A 17,880-nucleotide genomic window follows, 5' to 3' on the forward strand; every position below is an offset into this window, starting at 1 on the left:
AGGGGTACTTAACCACTGAGCTACATAACCGGTCCTTTTATTTTTATTTTTATTTTGAGACTGGGCTTGCTAAGTTCTTGAGACTGGCCTCAAACTTAGGATTCTCCTACCTCGGCCTTCCAGATTGCTAGGATTACAGGCGGATGCCACCACACCTGGCCTCTACCTCATCTTACCTCCAAATGCTAGAAAACACTTAAGCAGAAGAGGTTGGCCTTGGAAATAGTGTGAAAAATCAAAAGCAGAAGGAACTAGAAAGCAAAACACTTAGCTGAGCTTAAACTCAAGGTCGGGGGTTTCCAGCATCCCTCAGCAGTGGGTGGAACCCTGGGCCTGCCTCAGCTGCAACACCCTGTGAAGGACCCCTCACCCCAGGGCACTTCTCAGTCATTCTTGTCCCCATGAAAGTCTAATTTCTTTTAGAAGTCGCCTTCCACATGTGCCCCCAGCACCTGTTTTCTGGGCTCTGGGGCCTCAGGACAGGGCTCACGGTCCTGGCTGGAGCTCTCTGAGGGTCCCGAGGAGGAGGACAGGTCTGAGTGTGCGTGCGTGACCGGGAAAGTAGGCCTAGCTGGAGGACAGCCCTCCAGCAGCCACTGGGCCAGAGCCAGGGAGGCTGAAGAAACAGAGCACCACCAGGCACTGCCTGGGCTTTTTCTGAGCGCTGACATTTTCCTGGGATTCGGGATCCCCAGGCCTAGCTAGCGTGGGAGGCAGCTCTGCCTGTCATAGAGAATGCTCCCGAAGTTGCTAACCATCCTCCTTCCCACAGGACCACAGCCGCTTTGTCAACTGTGTGCGATTCTCTCCCGACGGGAACAGATTTGCCACTGCCAGTGCTGACGGCCAGGTAAGGTGCAGGGGGCAGTGGGCAGGCAGGTCCCCGAGTGCCCACTGCCTTTTCCGCCACCTCAGGCATAGACGTAGGGCTGTCCTTGTAGAGAGCACGGGAGGTGCAGTCTGTAGAGCCACAGTCCCGGAGAAATAGATGCTACCTTCCTGAGGGCATTCACACATCGGATGCATGATCCACGCGTTTTTGTTCTTCAAAGATATACATCTATGACGGGAAGACAGGAGAGAAGATTTGTGCACTGGGAGAAAGCAAGGCCCACGACGGAGGCATTTATGCTGTGAGTACGATTTGATTCCTGGCACAGTAGATGTGATCTGGCCGAGTCTGTGGTCACAGCCCTTGGTGTTCATTTGGAAGTTAAAACAGCTGTGAAAAGAGGAGCAAAAAGATGAAGTGGAGCTTCGTGGTCAGCGAGTGGCAGCCGCTGCCCGTGGCTGGAGTGAACCCTGGGACTGGACAGTCCACCACCTCCCCAGGCTCGGCTTTTTCCCCTTAGAAGTGGGGGTTGTGGACAGGCAGCTGTCTGGGTCTCTTTCCACTCTGAAATTCTCTGACATTCGATTTACTATTTTTGTCTGAGTAGATTAGTTGGAGCCCTGATAGCACCCATTTGCTCTCTGCCTCCGGAGACAAAACCTCTAAGGTTTGGGATGTTGGCGTGAACTCTGTTGTCAGTACGTTTCCCATGGGCTCCAGTGTCCTGGACCAGCAGCTGGGCTGCCTGTGGCAGAAGGACCACCTTCTCAGCATCTCCCTGTCTGGGTACATCAACTACCTGGACAAGAACAACCCCAGCAAGCCCCTGCGTGTCATCAAGGTGAGGCTCACTCCATGCTGTGGTTCCCCTCTGGGAGAGGTAGGGAAAGAACCTGTGTGATGAGCCAGGAAGAGAGGGGACTGTGGCCAAGTGGAAACTGGAGAGAGAACCCCAGGCCTCCTCAGACCTCAAGGTATCAAGGCAGAAGGCCTGGATACTGGTTGCTTTTCTGGGACGTGTATTGCGGAGATGGAATGCCAGGTGCCAAGTCCCCTCGAGCTACTGGGAAAGTTGGACAGTTGGGCCTGAGAGTTTCAGAGTCAGTGACCATTGCCCTCTGCTCTTGGAAGTCATTATTTCCTGAGGGGCTTGGCCTCCCCTCGTTAGGAGCACACAGGCTGTGCCTCACATGACTGCAAGCCAGGCCAGGGCAGGTGATAGGGCAGTGTTGAGGATGCAGTGAGGGACCAAAGACCTGGGGGCTGGGCAGGCGGCCTGGAAGCTGGGCCTTGGCTGTGTGCACAGTTTGGACGTGGCCATCAGTGCAAGGGAGCAGTAGCACATGAACTTGGAGGAAGTGCCAGGGCTCAGGAGGAAGTCTAAGGGCCAGCCTTGGGAGAGTTTGGTAACTGCCTCTGAACCCTGTCTGGGAGGACTAACCATGCCAGGTGCCGCAGGCCCCCTCTGCTCCATTGGCCACGTGGGGCCTGTCTTCTCCCTCCCCCTGCCCCTGCCACTTTGACCTCTCATGAGACCTGCATCCAGATGCTGCAGGGGCCCCTCCTGTGTCCTCGTGGCCGTGCATCTGCTGAGACTTTAGGTCACCCTTCCTGTGTCTGGCATTCCACTTAGGCGAGCCCACAGCCAGGTTCTGGGCCCGGCACCCCGTCCCGGCAGCTGAGATTTCCTCCCGTGGGTAGTCGCTCTGGGTGGAAACCCTAGCACTTCCCTTACACTGCAGCCTCGCTGCTGCCGGCTCTGAAAACGGTGCCTCAGAGGCTCAGGACTCTACCAGGTTTTCATCCCTACTTCCCAGGGGAACTCCCCACAGGAGGGGCCTCCCCCGTTCCCGTGCCAGTGGCCCCTTGGATGCTGGCCCTGAGGACGGGGAGGGTATTGGAAGTCCTGCGCATTGGTCCTGCTCACTCAGGGTGATGAGTATGCACGGGAACGGGTGCACAGCCTGGAGGCAGAGAGGCCGTGCCCGAGAAGCTCGGCGGGCTTACCAGAGACCCATGCTGCTCTGCTGGGCCCCCAAGAACAATGACGAGAAATTACACGAGCAATTTCTGTAGCTTCCATGTGAGAAGGAAAACGATGACTTTTGACTTCGGGTGTCTTTTTTAGTGTAACATGATGATGAGAGCCAGCTGTTTAATGCCCTGGCCATAGAAGGGACACTAGTGACAGCATGGCTGAGTGCTGAGAGCTTGTCTCCCTCATGAGGTATCAAGTGGGCAGGCAGGTCCCTAGGGTCTTGCTGAGCACAGGTTCTGTCAGCTGATCAGGTGGCTCTAGATTCCCAGCAAAGGCCCCGCTGGTCTGAGGCCCACACTTTAAGTAGCAGCATGGACTGTATGCTGTGTTGGGACAAGATCCTCTGGTCCATAGTGCCCCTTACTGGGACACATAATGAGCCCTCCCCTCCCCAGCCCGTCTCCACCAGAAAGATGGAAATGACTCACTGTTCTCCATCTTGCCAAGAACTGTGTGTACCTTTCTGTGAGGGTAAATGGCATGTGGTGGAAGCAAGTGGAACCCCACAAAATGCTTGGAAAGTTCCTGGGGGGGGAAGCCCTGAGCATGAACTGTGCCAGCTGGCACTTGAACTTGATAAAGAACAGAGAGATGCTGGGGCCAGGGAGAGATTGATCACACCTCGCCTCAGCCAGGATTTCTGTCGTGGAAGCAGTTACAGGAGAGGTTTAGTACCCTCTGGAAACACGTCTGGCTCAGATCCTCTGTGTACACGCACACACTCACACCCTAGTTCCCAGCAGTCAAGGAGGGCGGGTGGGGGTGTCAGGTCTTTGGACAGCTTGGGTGGGGCATGGCCATTTGGGGGAGAACCTTATCAGGCAGGGCCTGGAGCCTGAGCAGCGGCCCCTACTTGTGTGAGCACTAATACCCCGTGGCCGTCTCGCTCCATGCAAGGTGGAGCCCAGGCAGGGGCTCGTCTATGATGGGCAGGAGCAGTATTTCCTCCTCCAAGTGACTGGGAAGTGGCTAGCTTCAGGCTTGCACATCCACAGTAGGTGTTCAAGCGCTGCCTTGGGACCCCCATGCGTGGGCTGGGGCACAAGATGGCAAGGGTTTGTCAGATGATTGGTCAACCGTGGGGAGACTAGCTGCGGGTTGTGGGCAGTGTGGCCCCCAGTGTCTTTGCATCCTCTTCTGTCTCCTCCCTCTGACTAGAAAGTGACTAACGAGTAGCAAAGGGCAGAGCGGAGAGACCTCAGCTCACCCTGCCCTAACCGTCTCCTGCACAGGGTCACAGTAAGTCAATCCAGTGTCTGACGGTGCACAAAAACGGCGGCAAGTCCTACATCTACTCTGGGAGCCACGACGGACATATTAATATCCTTTGACTCAGAGAGCTGGCTCTGACCTCTGGCAGGATTTCCTGTTCCCACGGTGCTGAGGCCAGGCCGGCCAGGTGGCACGAGGGCAGCACCAAGCCCTGAGCAGCGCTGCCCTCTGGTGCGTGGCCCACACTGAGGCCCCTCAGCTCCAGGCTCGGGAGCCCTGCAGCCATGACCCGGCCAGGCATTTCTCACTGTGCAGCCCAGCCTGCTGCTCGGCTTCTCTGAACGCGAGTTTCTCTTCTTGTGAAGGACAGCTGGCATCAACCTCATCCCTATCACAGGCAGTGGAGTCATTGAGTCTTAGAATTCAGGTCTCAGACATGTTATTGGAGTCTTGAAAATGAAAAAACAAGCTAAAAGAGACAAGGTTCCTCCCCAGGGTCACACAGCCAGTGAATCAACACAGCTGGGACCAGAAGTCCCAAGGAGGTTCCATGTGGCTCCTCAGTGACATTCCCAAGAAGCATGTGTGGCCCCACACCAACTCCCCTGTCCAAGGGTTCCTGCCGTGCTCTCTCCTTGCAGGACAGACTGGAGCCCTGGGCAGCCACCTGTCGTCACTGGGACCCAGGCACCTGCACACACCATCGAGTCAGCAGGCACTGTTTCCTTCTGTCCCCTGCCACATGTGCTCCTGCAGTGCCAGGCCACCGTGTATGTGGACGTCCTTTGCATGCCACTGTCTCCTGGAGTGGGCTGCTCCACACCCTTTGCTTCACCCCTCAGAAACCTGCCTTGTCTGCAGGGCTTTGAGGTTTTCATAAGACTCAGGAAGGTTCCAAAGCATTACAGCTGACGGCAGAGAAGGCCCCAGGGCCAGTCGATCTGGGACCACAGTTGAACCTCAGCAGGCCATGGACACTGCTGCTTCCTGTCCCAGTATTGGTGCTCCCAGGCTTCAGCCGTGTCGTGTGTCTGGCTGGGCTTGTCCCAGCAGTATCAGCCTTGGAACATACAGCCAGCTTCCCGAGAACCATGATCTTCACTCTAAAGATTCCCACTTGTCACCATAAAAGTAGACTCTCATTACTTAAACCACAGCTCAAATCCAAACACTGGCCCCTGGAAAGGTGGGTCACCCCAGGGCTGTCATCACCTATGAGCAGTGGTGCATAGCCAGCCTCCCTGGGGAGGGTCATGGGCTTGACTTTAACAAAACACAGATGGATCAGCCTGTTCGCCCAGAGTTCCAGCAGACAGCGTCCGTCTAGGCTGCCTGCCATGCATGGTATTCTCTAGTCACTACAGGAATCGCCTCTGAGGGTGCTTCCAGGAGTCCTCAGTGGGTATCCCTTATCCAAAAATTTTGGAACTGGATGTATTTTGGATTTTTTCAGATTTGGAAATATTTGCACAGTACCCAAGTGCAACACACACAATTCATTTCATAGCATACCTTACACTCATACCCTGAAGGTAATTTTATGTACAGTATTTTCAGATGCCTGGGTTTTGACTGTGACCATCATGTGAATGAGGAGTGGGATTTTCATTTTCAGAATCGTGTCCACAGTCAGAAGTCATACTGTGGAGCACTCTGGACTAGCCATGCTTGGTCCGTACTGTCCCAGGTCAGTAGGCTTCTGTGAACTGGAGGCAGCTGGCTATTCCTGCCTTGGCCGTGGAGCAGACGGCCTGCTGTCTTGCAGTCAGGGCACTGCGTCTGCTTTCTGAAATGCTGGGCTTGGACGCCCATGAGGATACCTGCGTCCTCACCATGGTTTGCTGCTCTTGCTGGGCTTCCCCATGGGGGCACCACCATTCCAAGGCTGTCCTTAACCCTGCCCCACATTACTGGGATTCAGAGACAGGGGAAAACGACTCCTTCTCTGGGAAAGGCCACACGAATCAGGTGTCCAGGATGACTGTCGACGAGTCTGGGCAGCTCGTCAGCTGCAGCATGGACGACACTGTGCGCTACACCAACCTCATGCTGAGGGACTACAGGTCAGAACTGCCTGGGGGGCCTGGGACGGGCTGGAGGGTCTAGAATGAGCCATCTCTGCCCACAGAGGCCCCACGCCGTGGCAGTGACTGTTCTCAGTGGTGTTTTATTTGCCCTTCCTGCTGCTAATCATTGTTCTGTGGCCAGGTGCTGAGCTGCAGGGTCCACGTGACCTGTGTGTAGCTCCTAGGCAGTGGTCAGGTGTGAGCGGAGAGCAGTTCCCACGCCCGCTCTCCTGGAGCTTGCTCCTTTACCTCTTCTCCCAGGAAAGATGAGTGGTGGTGGAGCCCTGGGCTAGCGGCAAGGTAGTCCGGTGAGGCCCTCAGGGCGCCTGGCATGGGCGGGTGCTCCGTGCACAGAGCACACTCCTACTCAAGCTCGAGAAGGGCACACGGCACTGATTCAGAGAATAGCTGATATCAGGGCACCAGAAGTCCCAAGTGCAGGTGAAGGCTCCAAGGGCCTGGAGGGAGCACTGCAGGTCCCTGATGGGGAAAGCAGAGAGTCGCAGACCCCAGCAGGGCTTCTAGACCCTGTCTCCCCACACGTGGGGTCGACCCTCCCCTGCCCTACGCTGCTGTCCTGTGTCTGGGACCTGTCTCACCTGGCCAGGGCTCACAGCACACGTATGCACTTGATGCACCTGCCTCACTGACCACTGGCAGTCTCTGACCCTGTTGAGTGCAGAAGGCATCCATTGTCTGCTGCTGTGTGGTGATCCTGCGCTTAACACGTCCTTTGTGAGGGTCTTCCTGTGGGTAGGCCGTGGCCACGTGCTCCAAGGGTACCCAAGGATCTCAGAGGGCCAGCCACAGCCTGGGGACCTTGCAGAGTCCCTCCATGGAGCCACTGAACACCACACTTGGCCCAGCTGCATGGAAGTGCTCTTGATTTAGTCTGCAAGAAGTGTGTGCCTATGGAAGTTATTCTGGAATGATTTTTGATAGTATTAGTCAAGACAAAGATAATTTCTGTGAAAGGTAATGAAGTCTTAAAAGCTCCTCTACTGGACAGAATGGTCCTGCCATTACTATTGGAAGGGAACAGAACTCAGTTCTGTCTGTAGCAGGAAACCTGGATCTGGGCCACAGACCTGGGGAAAGAAACCAAGTTTCTGTGGAATAATAGGGTGGCAGGACCTTGTCACAGGTGAATAGGAACAGACTGTTCACTTCCTCTCACCCCTCCTTTACACAACTCTAGTCTCCCATCATAATTGGTGACCACTGCCCCAGAGTAAGGTGTCCAATTTACCAACCTCCATGTTGTGAAGTGCTCCTTCCATGTGGGTTACAGCAGGGTCTCCTGTGTGGCTCTGTGGTGTGATTTTGCTGTGAATACGTATTGATCATCTGCGCTGAGCCACTTGAGTGTGGAAGTAATGCTTTCCTTTCTCCGACAGTGGACAAGGAGTTGTGAAACTGGACGTTCAACCAAAGTGCGTAGCCGTCGGCCCTGGGGGATACGCCGTGGTCGTGTGCATCGGGCAGGTACAGATCTGGCTCATGCTGGCTGTAGGTAGTGGGGTAGGGGATTGGCGCTTCCAGCTGTGTGGTGTCTAGTGTCTAAATGCCACTCATGTCCCGTGTGGTAGTGGCTATGGCCAGCACTTCTGTCAAGCACCCATTGGCACTGTGCAGGGCTCCCCGCCCTCCCACCAATTAGGCAGAACGTTGCCTCTAGTTTGTAAATGAGTGGTTGATTGCTGCCCATGGTCTGGCAAGTAAAAGGGCAGAGTTGGGATCTAAGCATCAGAACACACCGTAGCCCATTAACCCACAAGGTCTGTGAAGAGCTTGGCCAGATTGTCCTGTCATTGTCCATGTTCACATACCAGCCCTGCTGCATTGGAGCTGTGCAGCCTCAGGCACTTGCCTTACCCTCTCTGAGTGTTAGGTTTTTAACAGACTCACAGGTATGATCGTGTCAAACTCTCATATCTCAGGCTCCTTTCACAAACATGGAAGCTGAGGTCGAGAACTGTCTGATGTTGCCAAGGTCTCATGCGGCTGGGATGCACCAGGCTGAGTGGGCTGATTGCACAGCCTGGCTTCCCTTTCCTATACTGAGGCCACTCACTTCTCTTGGAACTTCTGGAACACAGTGACCTTGACTGTGATCCATGCCTGACCCACTTTAACAGAATTCTGTTTCGTGGTGCATGTCATCTCTCAGCAGCCTGGCATCCTGCTGTGTAGACAGGGAAGGCAGGTGGTGACAGAGGCCCCCTGGCACCAGTGACGTAACCATGCTAGAAAAGCTGCCATTCTGGATGCACCCACCCCTCCCTGGGTCTGTGAACCTAATTGCTTCAGGGAGAATGGATTTCTGTGTGTCCCAGATAACAAGAACTCCCTGCCAAGTAATTATCGCACACAGCCTGAATGGCCAGCGTGGGCACAGAAGGAGCACACAGCGTGGGTGCCTCGGGGGAGCTGCTTCTCCACGAGCACATCCTCCAGCCTCAGCACCAGAACCCCGGCCCTTGTGGGCAGTGGGGGAGGACTTGGGGTGGCCTTGTCTGCACAGGACCTGTAGCAGTGCTCCCTGCCTCAGGCCTAAGTGCCAGCTGTGGGCTGCCCCTGCCTGGGAGCTCCATGGGGGGAGTTCCCCAAGGGGGCAGGTAGAGGCCCAGTCACCCGTGCTCAGGAAGTGCTGCTGAGTCTCCCTGCCATGACCTAGCAGTCCAGTGTTCAGGCTTCCAGAAGTCTTGGCCCAAGGAACTGCGTGTGCACTTTATCCTTACCTGCTGTGACTCCTGTCCAGGTAAGGACCTTCTGCAGAGACGGGTCACAGCTCATGTGACCAGGAGCACAGCAGGGGACCTGAGACATTAGATCAGAAAGAGCTGGGTTCAAGTCTGGTCTCAGGCAGATCCAGCAGGTGTACGTGTCCTCGTCCACCCTTCAGAGGCCAGGCTGCTTCCTGTGGATGTAGGCAGCAGAGGGGTGCGTGATGGGCCCCTCTGGCCGCCCCAGCACAAAAGAGAAGGCCCTGGGGAGGCAGGGGCCACACCTAGGACAGGGGTATGATGGAACCGAGCCAAAACTGTCAACAGACCAAGGCCACACTGTCTGGGAACAGTCCAGGAAGTTAGAACCCAGGGCAGACAGAAGGAGAAGGGTCCTATGCAGGTAGGACCTCTGCCAGGTACCCTGGGCTGGAAGGTAGGTCCAGGGTGGCAGCTAGGGGCAGGGATTCTGGGTTTCTGGTATGAGTCCCAGCTCAACCCCTGGAGAGCTGTGGGCCTTGGGCATGTGGCATCAGCTCTCTCTGTCCCATTTCTCCCTGATGCCATGGGAGAATTGATCCCTGCTATCTCTAGGTCTGGAGTACTCCTAGTGAAGCGGGTGGCCCTCAGGCTGATGGCAAGCTACTGACTGGCTACCATTACTAGCGCCTTACTCATCTTGAACGTGTAGCCTGGGCCCCACTGCGTTCTTACCCTCAGGAAGCAGGCCCAGGACCACTTGTGAACTCCTCATGAACCTAGGTGGCGGGGCCAGAATCGGGCGACTGCCTGTTTACAGATCCCGGGACATCGGGGCCAGCACACTGGCCTTCTGAGGACTGAGAGCAGCACAGGCAGTCTTCCTGCCCCTTTCAGCAGGATCCCTAGAACCCACCAAGGGGTGTCCTTGCTCTCCAGGGCAGCCGGGCTGAGCCAGGCCTTCAGGCCTTCACTGTGACGCCCTTCACCATCCCCTGCCCTGTGGATGCATAGAACTCTGCTGCTGGCCTGCTGGGCACTGAGTTTGCAGTGTCATCTGTCACACAGGCGCCAGGCTGCATGTACACACATGAACAGGTAGTGGCTCTCTGTCTTTTTTGACTTGAGAAACCAGATCCCAAAGCCTCACATGCTGTGCCTTCACCCCGTCCTTTGGGGTCATGTCCCTGATGCTTCCCCGTTGTCCTTAACCTTCAGAGACCTTTGCAGCTTTCCAGAACCTCGTTCCTGTATTTGGTCACCAAGTAATGGCCAGATGCTGGCTAGGACCTGTCACTGCCCCCACTTGACTAGGGTCACAAGACTGGAACTGAACTGGGTTGTGCTCAGAGCCCAGGACCCCAACTAGGATGAAGAGCCCTGCCCAACCGGCTGCTCTGCCTGTCTTGCAGATTGTCCTGCTAAAGGACCAGAAGAAGTGCTTCAGCATCGACAGTCCTGGCTACGAGCCTGAAGTTGTGGCAGTACACCCTGGCGGGGACACAGTGGCTATCGGAGGCACGGTAAGTAAGGCCCTTTTCTGTCCCCTGTGCCCTCTGACCTTCATGTGTGAGCAGTCTGGGGACTGAGAGCTGTGAGTCCTGAGGAGGTGGGAGGAAAGAGCAGCCCTGGAAGCCGGAGGGGCCTGCTCGAGCCAGAGCCCGCCTGGCTGCCTGGCGTGGCCCTGCGAGCCAGTGGTCCTGCTGTCTCCCCAGCAGGCAGGCAGGCAGGCAGCAGCACCGGAGGTACATCAGTGAGCTGGGCCATGTGTGCACTGTGGTCATTCCATCTGCGGACCTTTAGCAAGTGTCTTCTCGGCCACAGTCGCAGTCAGCCTTGCCTGTGTTTGAGGGGTGGAGGGTGCAACATCAAGGGTGGCGTCCCTTGGTGTCTCTTGTTTGGACTCATAGGTGGCAGGAGAACAGTGAGAGTCTTCTTAACACTCTTGGAAAAAACACTAACCTGGTCGTTTGAGTTTTCCTGGCATTCTGGCTTCTGTTCATGTGCAGCGTAATTCTCGTGACCTTTGGTAGCTGCGGTTCAGACACAGAGCAGTGATTATCTGTCAGGCCAAGTCCTAAGGGCTTCACAGGCAACCTGTGCCCTCCTCCTCTTCCTGGGAGATCTGTGCTTCTGACTGAGTGCTACCACTGAGGGTCACGCACACCTCTGAACTCTTGAGAAAAGCAGGTTCCCGTCCCACGCAGGCCAGGCTTCAGGGCCACCCTGCCTAGGCACGGTCAGCTTCTTGCACCAGCCAGCTGTGGCCCTCGGGAGGCCACGGTGTGTGAAGATGCTGATGCGCTGCTTTGCTGCTGTCTGGGCTGGAGGCAGGAGGGCTCTGCCTAGTGTCACAGCGGGAAGCCTGCCGTGGTGCCAGCTCTGCAGCTTTCACGCTGCCCACCCCCGCAACTCCTCGCCCAGTCTCACAGGCTGTTCTGCACTCACTCCTTTGGCCTGTGGAAGGGTCTGAGACCATGGACCCATGGGATCAGCCAGGTGGTGACTCTGGAGTCGCCCACCACCCCACGAGCCGTTCCTCATGCATAGCCCATGAGCTGTGTGCCGCCTGGTCTCGCTGGGGCTTAGCCTCACTGCGGCTCGCTGCCGCTGCCTCCCTGGCCCTGCTCCATTCCGTTTCCTGCTGGCTTGGAAGAAGCTGGCCTCAAGGTCATTCTGACCAGGTGGATGGGCCAGTCAATCACAGCTGCTGTCTTTGTCACCACTGTTAATGTCGCCGTCCTTGGTGATCTTCGTGACACATAGACCTTGCTCTCTCTAGTTCTCATAGACGTAAAGCATTTCCTTTGGCCAGCTAAGTAGCTGAAATAACCATGCCCGTGTGACTGCACCTGCTGTCCTGTGCCTGAGCCACGCAGCCATGCCAGGAGCAGCTCCCCACCCTCCTCCTCCTCTTGGTTCTGGTTGGCAGTGCCACAGGCCCCCACGGCCCATGGTGCTCCTTGCTGTGCCATGGGGATGCAGTCACTTTCCCACCTTCTTGCCTGTACTCAGGCCTGGCCCTATTCCCCTTGACCATCGTTCCCATGGCTGTGCTCTGGGACTCCTCAGGGCCTGTCACTAGTCTCCTTACCTGTACTGGCCTTCCCTGGCCCCTCTCCAGCTGCCCTTTGGCATGTTTGCCTATTCATGGGGCAAACAGCCACGTCCTTGGCACATTTGGTCTGAGCCCAGAGACCCTTTGTGTGGTTCATCACCATGCCCTGCTCCTTAGCCCTCGAATGTCTTTCTGTTGGTGAGAGGGTGCCCTGCACACGACAGCACGGAGGAGGAGGCTAGGTTACCCCGCCGTGCCCCCATCTCAGGACTCCACAGTGCCGATCGTCCTGTGTCTTCTGGTCCAGGTCCACACATCTTCATGAGCCATGTGGGCCACAGCCTTATGCTGTGCCACTCTTTCCCATATACCACACACACTGGGCTTCGTGTTTCGAGACATGAGACATTTCAGCAAGTAGATGTTTCTGGCCTGACCTTGGGTTTTTCGTGGTTGATTCCATTATCTCCTGGGTGTACCTTGAGCCATCTGGGCAGTCCGCGAACACCTTTGATTTGAACGCTTTCCCCGTGGGAAGTTTCCTCCTTACTAGACCACCACGCCCTGACCCCTGATACCAGCAGGCATCAAGAGCCCAGGGAGGGCTCTGACCATGCAGGAGGGTGGTGCTCGGGGTTTCTGGCAGTGGAGACTGGCAGGGTCACCAACCATCCCACTGAGCTTCCTCCTCAGAGTCCGGCCTGCTTGTCTTCTTGGCCCTCACTCCTCCTTCCAGGCGTGTGTGACACTTCTCAGGGCCAGCCCCAGGTGGAGCTGGTGGTGACTAAGATGTGAGAGCCCCTGCAGTTAGTGGCATATGCCTTTAGAAGCCAGGTGTGGCCTCCCTGAAAGGAGGTGACCGAGCACAGGGTGACTGGGAAGCTTGCCAGCACATGGACAGGGAGTGCTTGCCTGCTGGAGGGAGCAGGTGCCTGTGGGGCACCCCGACAGGCTATGCATGGTTTTCTCCAGGTTGGCCTGCGGGCACCTGCCTGGGAACTGACCGGGTGTGTGAGAAAGAGCAGTTTCCTGAGCTCCCAGCACAGACTCAGAATGGGGAGCCCTGGGGTTGGCTCACCCGTCCCAGTGGGAGGAATCAGGACTACTGCTGAAGACCGTAGTTGGGGGCTCTCAGTGCCAGGGAGGAAAGAACAGGTCCCCTGCAGCCAGGGCACAGGTGCGAGCCTGGTGCCTACAGACCTGTTAGCAGAGGAAAAGGCTTCTTACTGATGGTCTGCCCCTTCCTTTCAAAAGAGGGGGATCTCTTGTGCATCAGGGAGTGACTCCCCTCCTCTGCCCACACCTGCAGGATGGCAATGTCCGTGTGTACTCCATCCTGGGCAACACACTGAAGGACGAGGGCAAGCTCCTGGAGGCCAAGGGCCCCGTGACAGACGTGGCCTACTCCCACGATGGCGCCTTCCTGGCTGTGTGTGATGCCAGCAAGGTGGTCACCGTGTTCAGTGTTGCTGACGGCTACTCGGTGAGTGGACCCCTGGCTAGAGGCTCCTGGCTGCACCCTTTGAGCCTCTCCCCTCCTCCCTGGGGGTGCCAGATGCCTTTTGTGATTATTTCAAGGAGGCGGACACCTTTTAGGGCCACTGGCGTAGCGCGCGTGCTTAGGGAACATGGGCCTCGGTGGTGAGGAGTTCCTCTGGATCCTGACCTCCACCTTTATCTTCAACCTGCAACTAGGAGAACAACGTTTTTTACGGACACCATGCAAAAATCGTCTGCCTGGCCTGGTCACCAGACAACGAGCACTTTGCCTCTGGTGGCATGGACATGATGGTGTACGTCTGGACCCTGAGTGACCCAGAAACCAGAGTCAAGATCCAAGGTGACTCCACCCACACCTTTACAGGGAATGTCCCAGCTGGGCTCTACAGACCACTTTGGAGACTGTACCTTGGCTGCTGTCCACAGGGCTGTGTCACTGGTCTCTGCGGTCTCTGCATCCAGGGAGGTGACCAGTAGAGTTGGGACTCTCATTCTTCTTTGGCAAACACTAGGTGCTCTGCTGATCCCAGCAGAGGGGCTCCGGGGCACTCCTCCAGTGGGGGCACATGCCTCCCAGGGTGGCATCTGGGAGCAGGCCCCTGGTGTCTCCCCTACCCTCCCTTCTAAGTCTCCAGCCACAGCCAGCCTCTCCTGTCATGGTGGTGTCCATTAGGACAATGTAACCTGCACGAAGATAGCAGATTTTCTGACTAGCGTGTTCTGAAAAGAAACTTGGCATTTTAATAGTATATTTGATTTAGCCAGCACCTTATCACATCCACCAGTGCTCATGGCTCCATCCACAGGGCTCTGCAGTGGCCTGGGGCTGGCAGCCCCTGACAGCAGGGTTCTTAGGCCTCGTCTTCTGCCAGGTGCTTCCATTTGGCCTTGGCCACTCTTCCACTCTACAAGAAGATAATCTTCTGCTGAGTGCAGCTGGATCCTTTCCTATTTAGAATGATCCCGAGTCCACCCTGACTCCAGGGGATGAAGGGCGTGGCTGGCAGGCCAAGGCCCAGGTGGAGGAGGCCTGACAGGTTCCCAGGAACCACCCTGGTCCGTAAGGAAGTGCTTGCCGCATAGCGAGAATCAGCAGGCTCATGAGTGAGACGGATGAAGGAACAAATGCCACAGGACCCAGCAGGGTGGAGGGGGTGGGCCAGAACCTGCACTTGCAGCCAGGACCTCCAGCACGGCTTCTGTGTATGAGGATGAGCTCTGCGCCCACCAGTGTGGCACTGAGGCCGGACCAGACCTTGGCACCAGCACCTATGTGCTACCCACTGGCTGGTCAGAGCCACATGGCGGAATTCTGGGGCTGTATCTGCCCCTGTCCAGGTGGGGTTGTAGACCCAGAGTGGGGTGGGGGCACCCAGGGGCCAGAGAGTAGGCATCCTCTTCCTGGAACTGGGAAGTTCCCCCCCCACTTCAGTGCCATTGATGCTATTGTACAGTCGTCCCTCTGGAGGGGTGTCAGGACCTCCTCAGGTCATCACATCGAAGGATCTCCCTTGTATAAAACGGCCATTTGCATATAACTTAGGCACATCTTGTATACTGGAAATCATCTCTAGAATACTTAAACAATACCTAAAACAGTGTGACAGTGTGTGAATAGTTGTTATGCTGTAATGTTTAGGGAATAAGAAGAAAATGTGCTCCATTAGACATGACCATTGTGGGCAGTCTGTGGTTCTGATCCTTGCCTGGTGAAGAACAATAGATAGAGAACCCAGACACTGAGACCCCAGGCATGGAGGTGCACGCCCGTAATCCCAGCAGCTCAGGGGAGATTAGATAGACAGATGATAGGTGATAGATAGATAGATAGATAGGAAGGACTAAGGATGGAGCTCAGCTCAGTGTAAAGTGACCCTGAGTTCAATCCCCAGTACACACGCAAAAAAATCCAGATGCTGAGGATTAGCTGCATCGCTGTTTCTTACCTAAATCTTTTTGTTTTATGCATAAAACAGGTGTTTTTCATCCTCATGGAGGGAGAGGACATTTTGGTGTTGGGGTTTGGTGAGGAGCTGCTGGGGGCCACAGGCAGAGACCAGGGATGCTGCTCCTCACCTTGCAGTGTCCATAGCACCAGGCCAACTGGCTGCTCCCACTTCCTGTCCTTCCAGGCTCGTCCGTCTGAGGGTGGAAGGGGTTCTGCTGACAGCCCGTGGTTAGGTTCCAGAGGACCCATACATGGCACAGGCCCGGTTCCTCCCTCCTATTCGGAGGTCTACACAGAAGCAGAGAAGTGTCAGTCTCCCTAAATGGCTGCTTTTCTTCCCAGATGCACACCGGCTACACCATGTCAGCAGCCTGGCCTGGCTTGACGAGCACACGCTGGTCACCACCTCCCACGACGCCTCTGTCAAGGAGTGGACAATCACCTACTGAGGACGCCCTCCCCACCCACGGACCGAATCAGGGACTAGTGTTTAACCGCAGCGGAGCATATTCTCTTAACTGTTTCTGTAACGCGCCCCTCGCCCCCCGCTGCCCAGGAGGGAAGAAGGCCTGGGTGGCCGCCTGCGTCTCTGCAGGGTGCTCGTGTCTGTACGCGTCCTTCTGAAAGCTTTAGACAGTAGCAGTTTGCACATGAAAAATAAAGTGAGCACTTAAACAGCGTGTGGAGCGTAACTAAAACCCACAGCCCAACCAGAGCTTGAGAACGCGGAACATTCCAGAGGCAGCAGCCTCCAAAGCACAGAGACCTGGCCCATGGCTCTTCCTGTCCCATGGGAGCTTGGGAGCTTGGACAGGGAGCGAGTGGGCTCCCCTTTCCTCCTGCACAGGGAGGGGGGGCTGTGCGTCGCTGCTCGCAGGCTGCGTTCTGTAGAGCTGATGTCTGTCTGCCCTGGGGTGTGTTGCTGCAGAGCTGCCTCCAGGAACCGCCCCCAGACCACATGGGCACATGTAACCCCTGGACGTGTTTTGTTGTCAATTTTTGTGCTTGCTTTCAAGAATGGAATTGTGGGATTTTTTTTTTTTTTTTTTTCCCCCTCAAGAGACGCATCTTGACTGTTGCCTGTCTTGTTCCCCAGCTAGCGGCTACAGCACCAGGTCCAGGCGTTTAGAGCCGTTGTTAGCCAGACTAAGATGTCCTGGTCACCATCGTCACACTTCAATGTTCTTGTCTCCCTTCCCCTCTGCTCCAAAGAGCAAAGATTAATTTAACAGCAAAGATGAAGTCACTGTTTATCTAATTGTCATCATTTTTACCTTTTCTTTTTCAGTGCAGAAATTAAAAGTAAGTATAAAGCACCGTGATTTGGAGGTTTTTTGCGTGTGTCGGAATCACTGGTAAATGTTGGCTGAGAACAATCCCCGCCTTGCACTTGTGAAAACACTTTGAGCGCTTTAAGACATTAGACTGAGAAATAATTAAATATCTTTTCTCTTCATTGTGGGTCACTGGCTTTGTGTGATGGGGCCTGTGGGAGGACTTGGGGGAAGGTCCAGGGGACCCTCAGGGCTTCAGGTAGCTTCTTCAGGTGCATTTAGAAGCTGAGGAAAACAAAATTCCCAAGCATCCAAGTAAGCTGTAAAGTGGAAAGGCAGGTAGAAATTTGCAATCCCAATGAAGGAAGTTTTCTCCTTGTAAGGATCTAGTCAGTCGTTCCTACAGTTCATGCGTGAAACGGCTGTAAGTCAGGGAGGGAGAGAAGAACAAATGTTGCTCTGATGTCTGGGGCTGGGGTGACCATAGAACAAAGTCTAGGGTGCTTTTCACAAGGAGGGGACACGGAATTATTGAATCATGGTGTGGATGAAACCCATGACAATCTGAAAAGTGTGGGAGGAGGGTCTTTACCTCGTCCTTAGACCAGGCCAAATTAGTAATAGATCCGAGTTGTGAGTTTTAGCAAATGGGACCATTTGCACTGGAATGGGAGAAGGAACAGGAGTGTGGTCACAAGCACGGGTGTTTTCCAAGAATGACGACAAATAGAGGGTAAAAGGATGTCTATATGTAAACACTGTAAATCCACATGAAGAGGAAAGTGCCATCCCAAAAGCATGGCAAGCGTACCGAACCAGAGGATGCATGTTTGATACTTAATTTTTCTTGAACACTTTACATCTGTTCATGGAAGTTACACATGTCATATGGATTTCAAGATACGTGACTGAAAACTACAAGTCAGAACAATACGTATAGCATGACAGCACTTAGGAAAACTTGCCACACGCTCGGGGTTTTAGAACACAGAAGGCCCCCGGGGGCGGGGGAGGGATGAGACCGCCTTTCATTTGTTCACTCAACAAAATCAGATATTTTAAAAACCTGCATCCAAGATCTTACCTGTTTCAGTGAGGGAGATATTTGTACACACAAGGAAACTAAAAGGAAACTAGGGAGCAAAAGGCAGCTTCGCCTGTGGAGGGAGAAGACGCGCTGGTTATGAGGGATCACACACCACCTCCAAATCACAGGCACTGTTGTGGAGAGAAGTGGCCGTCACGGG

General features: G+C 55.2%; 1 protein-coding gene across 1 annotated transcript in view; it reads left to right on the forward strand.

Moving 5' to 3' along the window:
• Wdr1 (WD repeat domain 1) overlaps positions 1 to 16,815 on the forward strand; it is a 40,407-nt gene extending 23,592 nt beyond the window's left edge. The window contains exons 6-15 of the mRNA XM_047566712.1: positions 773 to 850; positions 1,053 to 1,133; positions 1,440 to 1,673; positions 4,103 to 4,190; positions 5,989 to 6,145; positions 7,546 to 7,633; positions 10,266 to 10,376; positions 13,221 to 13,394; positions 13,607 to 13,751; positions 15,702 to 16,815. Of these exons, the coding sequence (XP_047422668.1) occupies positions 773 to 850; positions 1,053 to 1,133; positions 1,440 to 1,673; positions 4,103 to 4,190; positions 5,989 to 6,145; positions 7,546 to 7,633; positions 10,266 to 10,376; positions 13,221 to 13,394; positions 13,607 to 13,751; positions 15,702 to 15,808 (1,263 nt within the window). The 3' untranslated portion in view covers positions 15,809 to 16,815. The remainder of the gene's footprint in view (positions 1 to 772; positions 851 to 1,052; positions 1,134 to 1,439; positions 1,674 to 4,102; positions 4,191 to 5,988; positions 6,146 to 7,545; positions 7,634 to 10,265; positions 10,377 to 13,220; positions 13,395 to 13,606; positions 13,752 to 15,701) is intronic.
• The last annotated feature ends 1,065 nt before the right edge of the window (positions 16,816 to 17,880 follow it).

The sequence above is a fragment of the Sciurus carolinensis genome, chromosome 10, assembly GCF_902686445.1.
Source record: "Sciurus carolinensis chromosome 10, mSciCar1.2, whole genome shotgun sequence".
NCBI lineage: Eukaryota > Metazoa > Chordata > Mammalia > Rodentia > Sciuridae > Sciurus > Sciurus carolinensis.